General features: G+C 45.4%; 1 protein-coding gene across 3 annotated transcripts in view; it reads left to right on the plus strand.

Moving 5' to 3' along the window:
• Positions 1–271: 271 nt before the first annotated feature.
• Positions 272–10,217, plus strand: part of ASAP3 (ArfGAP with SH3 domain, ankyrin repeat and PH domain 3) — a 69,732-nt gene continuing 59,786 nt past the window's right edge. For 2 of the 3 annotated variants that reach the window (XM_027841384.1, XM_027841385.1), the window contains exon 1: positions 272–406. In XM_027841384.1, coding sequence (XP_027697185.1) covers positions 272–406 — 135 coding nt within the window. Of the gene's footprint in view, positions 407–483; positions 573–10,217 lie in introns of those variants that run through there. The other variant, XM_027841386.1, reaches the window with a different exon arrangement.

Raw genomic sequence — 10,217 nt, forward strand, 5'->3', positions numbered from 1 at the left:
GGGCGGGGCAAGGTGGGGGCCAAGGGCAATGGGGACTTGAGGGGGCGGATCTAGCCCGGCTGGGGGTGGAGGAGGGTGCTCGCAGGGGCTGGCCGTAGGAGGAGAGAGGCGGGGGTGGGGCGGGCCCTCGGACTCGGACTGTGCCCAGGCAGGGCAGCTAGAGGCCGCCCGGCGCAGCGCGCTTGCACCGCTCCGTCGGACCCTGCCGGCGCTGCTGGCCGTGCCCCCACGTCCTGCGTCCCGCGCCCCGGGCCGGACCCCAGACCCAGCCATGCCCGAGCAGCTCAGCGTCGCCGAGTTCCTGGCGGTCACCGCGGACGACCTCAGCTCCCAGGGCGGCCCCGCCGCGCTTGCCTTCGCCGCCAAGATACCCCGATGCCGGGGGGCGGTGCTGGCACGGGAGGAGGTGAGGGGGAGACGCTGGGACTGGGAGGGGGGCGTGTCCCGCCCGAAGGGTCCCTCCCTCTTTGGGGGGCCGGGTGGAGGGCTGGAGCCTGACCCGGACACCTCCTGGGCCTGCCGGGCCGGTCCGTGCCTGGCATGTGCCCCAGCCTCTGCGCATCCGAGAGCAGGTAAGATCATCCAGAATGGGAAAGCCCAGGGCGCCCCAAGCTGTCTCGGGCTGGGGACAGTTCATCGGATTGCAGATTCAGAGATGGAGGGAACTTTAGTGACCATCTCGGCCATTTCACAGACCAGAAAACAAGCCCAATGACTGACCCAAGGTCATCCAGGTAGTTAATGGCACAGCCAGGATATCCAAACTCACGTCTTCTGGCTACAAACTCAGTCCTCTTTTCACTAAACCCAGCTGCGTCTTGCCCACTGAAGGCTTGAGACTTCCTCTTCCTTGAAGCCTATCAGATTAACTCCAGCCCGTGGTCATCTTTCTGAATTCCCCTCCCACTGACTTCTCTGTCACAGTAGTGGACAGAGCACTGGACCTGAGTTTAAATCCTGCCTCTGATCCTTAGTAGTCATATGACCCTGGACAAATCCTTTAATTTCTCACAGGTTGTTTCCTCATTGGTAGAATGGGGATGATAATAGCATGTACCTTCCAGGGATTTTGTGAGGTCAAATAAGATAGCAGTTCCAGGGTGCTTTGCTAATCTCAAAGTGTTTTCAAAGTACTAGTATTTGTTTTTTTTCCCCTTCTTTCACCAACTACTGTCAGCGACGTGAGGGCAGGATCCATGCCTTCCTCTGGTTTAGTTTTCTTTCATTGTTCTTTTTGTTGACATTGTTGTAGTTTTATTTACACATATTATTTTCTGGTTCTGCTTACTTCATTCTATATCATTTCATAAAAATATAACAGTAGGCATCAATGAACGAATGCTTCATTGTCCACTTGGTAGTCTCTAGGAGAGTGCGACAGGGATCTGTGCTCAGCGCTTGTCAGTTTTGTCCATGACTTGGAGAAAAGCATGCATGCACTCCAGATTCGCAGGCGACACAGAGTTGGGAGCACTTAGCTGACTCCCTGAATGATAGTCAGGATCCAAAAAGAAGTATCCATTTATATTTATGTATATTCATGTGGGGAGGGGAGGGGAGGGGAGGGGAAGGAGGAAGCCCTTAGAATGGGGTATAGGGAAGGATGGCAGGTTAGGCCAGAACAATGGGCTGAATCTAACAAGATGAAATTAAATAGGGCTATATAGATCATACATTTATCACTGGAAGGTGCTTTATAGATCATCTTATCCAACCTCATCATTTTAGAGTTGAGAAAAATGGAGACCCAAGGACATTAAGCGACGTGCTAAAGATCACACAGGTGACCTCAGGACCTCAGAATATCTAAATCCATCATGTTTTCCGCCATGCCATGAGGCATCCTTAGTACGTTTCACTTTTCCAGGTGGTCACTGACTACTTTTCTGTCCCACCTCACACAATGACCATCCTCAGGAGATAGTGAGCCTTGGGAGGTAGTGAGCTCCCCATCACTAAGGCCTTCAAGTGGCCAGCCAGTGGACTGATTGCCAGGTAAGTTATAGAGCAGATCTCTGCTCAGGTTTGGGTTGCACCACGTTTCTAGATTAGAATCTATTCCCCCCCCCACCCCAAATGAAAGGGTCTAAAATTCTTGCTCTCCATGCCCAAGAGAACTGAATGTCATCAAGGAGAAAAACCAGCCCGAGGACTTTCACTGGGTGCTCCCTCTGCCAGATTATTTGTTAAAATATTAAATAAGCTTCATTCCAGCCCCCATCCCTGGGAGGCTACACTATGAATACTTCTCTGTAGACAGAACTGTCCATTTATACTCACGCATAAGGCCTACCCTATGCGTGTGGGCCTTTCCCTCTGTGTGCTAGGGGAGGGGAGGGGAAAGAGGCAGCCTTTAGCATGGGCTGCTGAGAAAGACAGCAGCATCGGCAGGTTGGGACCTTGTTTTCTATGCCCTAGTTCAAACCAGGCCAAGCTGGTCCCCAATTTGGCTTGGGAACTTGGCAACTTTTCAGTAAGTATTGTCTCTACCTCCTCTCTTCTGACAAAACCTGAGGACACGGGTCCCATGTAACCGTCTACCTGATGGGATGCCAGGAGTAGGGGCAGAGAGGTACTTTTTGCCCCAGTGATGCTTTCAGTCCATCCCTTACTGCCATCCTTCCATGATCTTGGTGATCCATCCGTTTCTACCCCTCTGTCCTTATCCCACTTTCCTAAACTTATCACTACCAAAACATTTGCTCAGCCCATTGGTGACATTAGCACGTGGCTCACGGGTCTTCCTTCCTGGCTGACCCTCTCCCTTCCCATCATCCTCCCTTTCCCCCAACCCTCATCCTTGGAACTTCAGTATTTATGTTGACATTCTCTCTGACAATATGACCTACCTCAGCTACACTCAAACGATAACAGCTTTAATTATCCATTCAATCTACAAGCATTTATTAAGCACCAGCTATGTTCCAGACATTGTATTAAACATTGAGAGGAAATGTCAGAGGCCATCTAGGCCAAAACCTTCATTTTACAGAGAGGAAACTGAGACTTTGGGTGTCTCCTTGACTTACCTATGGTCACACAGATTTTCAGGCAGCTAAGTTGGGATTTGAACCTAGATTCAAAAACATAAACCCGGCTACATCTTAGCTCTTTCTATCTCAGGATTGTCCTATTTCCATGACCCAGAACTTTGAAGTACCACTCAACCACCGGCCGCCTCCAGTCCTTCCACCTTTCTCCCTCTAATTCAACTATCATTTATTAAATATGTATTATGTGCTGGTTCTGAGAATTACAAAGACAAAACAAAAACAGCCCTTCCCGTCAAAGGAGGTTACATTTCGATTGTAAGGGGGAGAGGGAAATCTTGAAAACCTCTAAATGTCAGCAATTATTATTATTATTATTATCATTATCCCAATTTTCCTGGTCCAGCCTCTCAGTGTTGGCTTCATTTTTCTCCTTGAGCACATAGTAGGCCCACACGCATGTATCCCTAGCTACTAAGCTGTGCATCGTCCTTGACCTTGGAATCCTCGTCTCTGGGTAACCCCTCCACCCTGACGCCTGATGTCTCTGCTTCCGTTCCCAGACAGTTCATGAAATCGTGAAATTAAGCCGGTTTCACCCACCACAGATTCATGGTACCTCACCCTCAGCTGGGCCTTGACTTCTGCTCAAAAATCCTCCCTCTTTTATCTTTCTTGGTTCCTTATCTCCTTCTCTTCTCTAGAGATTTGTTCCAAATCTTCTCTTCTCTAGTCACCAACCCCACTTCCATCCCCAGCCCACCTGCTGAAAAGATTGAGGCTATCTGATATGAGCTCATCCTCTCACCTCCCTCCCTTTCCCTCCCTTTCCCTCCCCCTCGCCTCATTCCTTGAGCCTCAGAGGCATCTCCCCCTTTAGTCCCAGAAAAAGAAACAGCCTCACTCCTCATTAAGGCTCGCCCCTCTACTTGGACCCTTGTTCGTAGGCTTCTGATGCTCCCAGACCCTTATTCCAGCACTCCTTCTCAGGCCCCTTCAGGTTCACCCTCGACCTTGACTCTTTCCAGTCTGACAACAGACGTGTTCAAGTCTCAAAGGCTCAGAGCCTCAGTTTCCTCATTTCTAAAGTAGAGCTAATAAGACCTACTCTGCCTCCCTCACAGTTATCTCAAATGAGGATTCTTCTGTGACCTTTAGAAGTCTCTTCATATCTCTAAGCCTCAGTTTCCTTATCTGTAAAGTGGAGCTAGTAAGACCTATCCTCTTGACACTTACTAGCTATGTGACCCTGGGCAAGTCATTTAACCCCAACTGCCTCACCAAAAAGCAAAAAAAAAAAAAAAAAAAAAGACCTACCCTGACTCACTCAAAGGGTTGTGTCTCAAGTGAAGATTCGTCTGTGACCTTTAGAAAGTCCCTTAATGTCTCTGAGATTCAGTTTCTTCTTCATAAAATGAAAATAATAAGACCTACCCTGCACACCCCTAAGGGTGGGGCTAGGAGACCTTATTCTTTTAGGATATCTGAGGATGCTGAGGCTTGGGCTGTCGATCTGTTGTCTCTCATTCTTTTTTTTTGAGGCAATCAGGGTTAAGTGACTTGCCCAGGGTCACACAGCTAGTAAGTTTCAAGTGTCTGAGGCCAGATTTGAACTCAGGTCCTCTTGGCTCCAGGGCGGATGCTCTATCCACTGCACCATCTAGCTGCCCTTTGTCTCTAATTTTCAATACAGTAATGGTTCATATAATAAGAGTAGTTATCATAATTAATATTGATCCATAAACACATAAGAGCACCATTTTTAATAGATGATGCCATAGCAAATGCTGCCAATTTCCAAGGTGCGTAGAAGAAAAGCTTTCATAATAGAGGGACGTAGCAGGAAACAATCCAAACATGATAAGGTGCATAATACCCATCTCATCCTGCCGTCCACTGGACCTGTATCGAGGATGCTCTCAAGGATTAGTTTACATCCCAGTGCTTGATTGTTCAACCACTGAAAGCAGCCATTTTACTTACCTGCTCAAGATTGCAGAATATTGAATTTGGAAAAATCATAGGAGGAAAATGACTTGTCTCATTTATCCATCAAAAAGGGTGAGGCCATTATTCTATTATAGTAATAGTTTAAGAGCTTTGTGATAAGAGATGGCTTTCTGGAAGGGAGGAGAAGAGGGGAAGTTGGGTGAAATTTGGAGGTTGTAAAAACAAACTTATTGATGAAATATATTTTTAAAAAATTTAATGCTTTTTAAAAAAAAAAAAACCTTTATGGATTTACAAAAATGCATTCCTTTTTTCCCCTGCCCACCCCCCAAAAAGGCTACAATTGAGTGTAGATATATTTCTCTATAGCTATATATACATATATACACATATATACTTATATATATATATATAGACTTTCCCAAATAAATTCTACTCCTGATCTCTGTTTCTGTTTGTGCATATCTCTTGTTTCCTATCCCTCCTGACTCCTCTACTTTACTTCTACCTGCTACCTTGCCCTTCTATTACTTAGCCTGCCCCCCTCCAAGGATCCCTCCCCTATCCTCTCATTCCCATATATCTAAACACCCTTTTATAGCTCCCTATAACCCACTCCCTCACTCTCTCCTCTAGAGATTCCTCCCTTGTCCTCTCCCCCCTCCTTATCTCTTCACTGTTTTATTTTTTCTAAATTTAGAAGACTTTTATACTCTTCTAAATATATATGTATTGTTCCCTTAAATCCGTTCCCGATGAAAGTAGGTTACCAGAACTACCAGCCCTCCTCCCCCATCTAATTCCCTTGTATCGATCCTTCCTCTTGTACCTCATTTGTATAAAATGATTACTCTTTTTAGCTGTTCCTAAATGGTTTTACTTTTTAAAGTCATATCATACTCAGGTCTACCCCAATCTTTCTTATGAGCTACCCAGTTATTAATAAGAATCTTAGACATACGTTTTGCATTTTGCATATCTAAGAAGTAAACGGTCTGTCCTCATTGAATCCTTTGTAATCAGTCTTTGGTATGTACCTTATGTTTCTCTTGGCTCTTGTATGTCAAATCTTCTATTAAGTTCAGGGTTTTGTTTTTTTTTTTTTTAACAAAATCTTCAAAGTCAGACAGTTGATCAAATGTCCATTTTTTTTTTCATTCAGGATCATGCTTAACTTTGCTGGGTATGATATTTTCAGCCTGAGTCCCAGTTCTTTTGCTCTTCAATATATAGTGTTCCAAGACTTGCTGTCTTTTAATGTCTCTGCTGCTAGGTCTTGTGTGATTCTAATTGTGGCACCGCCATATTTAAATTGCTTTTTTTCTTGTTGCTTTTTATGTTTTATCCTTGAGCTGGGGGTAAATGCATTCCTTACAGCAACCCTGTCGGCTAGGTATTTGGAATTGTATTAACCCCATTTTGGGATGGGAACACTGAGGTTTGGGAGGTAAAGGAAAAGGCCATCTATTATTTGGCAGGAGCCAGGACCCAGGATCTTTAGATTGAGAGCTTAAGAAATTGAGGCCCAGAGAGAAATGATCTGGCCAAGGTCACATAGTGAGTTTCTCACTCAGGCTGTCTGCAGCCACATCTTCTCCTCTATGCATAGCAAGCACACAGGTGCTCCTTCCCCAAAAAGATAATGGGGCAGCTAGGTGGTGCAGTGGATAGAGCTCTGGCCTTGGAGCCAGGAGGACTGGAGTTCAAATCTGGCCTCAGACATTTGAAACTTACTAGCTGTGTGACCCTGGGCAAATCACTTAACCCCAATTGCCTCACCAACAAAAAAAAAGAGAGAGAGAGATAATGTTTGTAAAGCTTTCAGCATAGTGCCTGGCACACAATAGGCTCTTAATAAATGCTTATTCCTCCCCTCCCCTCCCCTTTCCCATGATGCTGTCTGTGACTTTGGGAAATCATTTCAACTCCCTGGGCTTCCTCATCTGTCAAAAGGGGCTTCTTTCAGCTCCAGACCCAGAATCTCTTGCCTCCTGCCCCCACTCCCATCCAGTCCTGCTGAGCGCATGCCCACACCATTCAAAGCCTGGCATGTTTGTGCCTGCTCCCAGAAGGTACCAGTGAGCACCCATCCCCCCTCTTCCCTCTGGCCTCTGACATGGGAAGAACGCTGGATCTAACATCAAGCCCCAGCTTGGATACCTCCTAGCTGTGTGACTTTGGGTCAGTGAACTAACCTCTCTGTGCCTCGCTTTTCTCATCTGGAATAAGAACAATCAATAACGGAGGTTTACAAAGTGCTGTACATACATCATTTCATTTTATCCTTATAACCACCCCGTAAGGAAGGTAATAATAATAATAATAATAATAATAATAATAATAACAGCAAGCATTTACATAGAGCTTCAAAGTTTCCAATTATTATTTCATTTGCTGCTATTAATGTACCCATCTTACAGTTGAGGAAACTGATGCTCTGAGAGGTTAAGTGACTTGCCCGGGGTCACACTGTTGTTTCTGTTCACCTTTCATTTTCTTTTTTCTTTTTTTTTTTTTTTTAATTTTTAGGCAATTGGGGTTAAGTGACTTGCCGAGGGTCACACGGCTAGTAAGTGTCAAGTGTTTGGTCTGAGGCCAGATTTGAATTCAGGGCCTGTGCTCTATCCACTGCGCCACCTAGCTGCCCCCACTTTTCATTTTCAAAGAGCACCGGTGATATCACAAAGTGTTGTTTTGACTTGGGTGTCAATTGGATTTAAGTGAGGCAGAGTCGCACAAAGTCATCAGCCTCACTCTCTCTTCCAGAGTCACTGAAATCTAGTGGCAGGCCAAGAGTCAAGACAAGTGGCGATGGCCCAGGATGCAGTGGATGACCTTGATGTCTTTGACATCAAGTGTCCAGGGTCACACAGATAATCAATCAGTCAATCAACATTTATTAAGCTCCAGGCACTGTGCTAAGTGCTGGGGATACAAAAAGAGGCAAAAGACAGTCCCTGCGCTCAAGGAGCTTACAATCTAACGGGGGGAACCAACATGGAAACCAAAATATACAGACAAGCTGTATGCAGGATAAATGGGAAATAATTATCAGAGGGAAGGCACTATTATTAAGAAGGGTTAGGTGTCTGCAGCAGCATTTGAACTCAAGTCTTCCAGATTACAAGTCTAGCATTTCCTTACCAAGCCATACAGTGGCTAGAATTCTATACTTGAAGTCAGGAAGGCAGGTCCTATTATTATAGCCCAATTTACAGATGAGAGAACTGAGAGAGGCCAGGCCCATTCACCAAGGTCACCCAGCCTGTAAGCGTCCAGTGCTCTCGTCCATCTCTGGACGTCCATCTCGTCCATCTGTGAAGCAGGAGAGCCAAATAACCCCTGGCCTCTCAAGCTGTGACTTCTCATCTAGGCTGGTCTTCAGCCTCATCTTTCCCCTGGCTCCCAGGCAGGCTCTAGCCAGGGTCCCGGCCTTCCAGAGACATTTCCACTTCATAGAGGGGCAGTGGCCTGAATCCCAGCCCTGCTGCTCACTTTTCCTGCCAGGCTCCCCTGAGATACTGTATGGAAAGCACTCTCCAGTCCCAAAAGGCTGCTGCAGACGGGAGTTTCCCTCTTCCTCTTTTTCCTCAGCTTCCTCCTGGTCATGGGTAAACTCCTTCACCTCTGAGTTTTCTCATCTGTAAAATGAAGATGACTCTCTTTATGGTAATGACCTCCTCATTCTGTTGTAAAGCTCAAATGAGGAAACACGCCATTTGGTCTGCTCCTGTGGTTCCCCTCAGATTGCACCTTTCCAGGTGCAGATGGGCAACTTCTCTGAGGGAGGACTTGAACCCTTCAGGAGACAAATGCTGACCTTCTGTCTGTTATTTCACAAGTCATTATTCTTTTAAAATTCGATATGTTTATTTTTCTATTTTTATTGATAGCTTTTGTTTTTACATCACCTTCAGTTAGTCAGTCAACAAGCATTTTTTAAGTGCTAGACACTGTAATAAGCACAGAGGGGACAAAGAAGGGCATAAAGATGTCTTTAGGGAATTTACATTCTAATGGGAGAATTGATGTACAAAAAACTGTATATATATGACATACATGGTGTAAATGGTGGGTAATCTTTCTCTCTCTCTCTCTTTTTGTTTTTTTCTTGGAGGCAATCTGGGTTAAGTGGCTTGCCCAGGGTTACACAGCTAGTAAGTATCTGAGGCCACATTTGAACTCAGGTCCTCCTCACTTTAGGGCCAGTGTGCGACCCACCACACCACCTCGCTGCCCTTAATGGTGGGTAACTCAGTGGTTAGGCACTAGCAGTGGGGAGAAGAGAGTGATGCCTCTTCCATCTCCTATCCAGACAGCCAGTCCCTGTAACAGACCTTCTTTTATTTTATTTTTTAAACAATACACTGAAAAAAATGAGTGTATCAAAAGCCAATCCCAAACATTCCCTCACCATTTCTCTGCCTATTTTTTTGCTTTTTGGTGATGCAGTTGGAGTTAAGTGCCTTGGCCAGGGTCACATAGCTAGTGAGTGTCACGTGTCTGAGGTCGGATTTGAACTCAGATCCTCCTGACTCCAAGGCTGGAGTGCTATCTACTATGCCACCTAGCTGTCCCCACCTTACCGTTTCTAAAGGGTTGCAGGCAACTCTTAAAACCAGGAATATCAGCTGAGATGTCCCAAGAGAGGGTGAAGGAGGAGGAAATGGCCCCCCATTTTTAAATTTTAAGGTAATGTCACTATCACAGTCATTTCTGGACATACCCTCTTCCCTCTCCATCTATGGGGAATTGAATCATCACGCATAACAAAGAAAAACAGATAAAACAGAATAACTAATACAGCTACTTTATCCATCAATGTATGAAGCGTATTGCCCTGATAGCCCCCCAGCTGTCTGCTGAGACATTATCTGTTCTCCGGGACCATTACTGGTTTTCTCAGTTGCTTAGAGTTGTACGTCGTTCCAGCAAGCTCTTCATTTGCTTTGTCCTAATCACTGTTGTAATCGTCGTTCTCCTGGGTCTGCTTATCTCTTCTGTATCAGTTCATGCAGATCTTCCCAGGTTTCTCTGCAGTCTTCAGAATTGTCTTCTCCTATAGTCCCAGCGCCACGATAATCCATTCCCTTTGTGTACAACAGCTTATTCTACTATTCCTTAGTTGGTGGGGACTCATTTTGTTTCCATTCTCTTGATGTTGATTTTTTGCCCAGTCCAATCAGTATCTATCTGTCTATCTATCTATCTATCTGTCTATCTATCTATCTATCTATCTATCTATCTATCTATCTATCTATCTATCTATCTATCTAT

The sequence above is a fragment of the Vombatus ursinus genome, unplaced genomic scaffold (assembly GCF_900497805.2).
Source record: "Vombatus ursinus unplaced genomic scaffold, bare-nosed wombat genome assembly UNPS02014859.1, whole genome shotgun sequence".
Lineage (NCBI taxonomy): Eukaryota > Metazoa > Chordata > Mammalia > Diprotodontia > Vombatidae > Vombatus > Vombatus ursinus.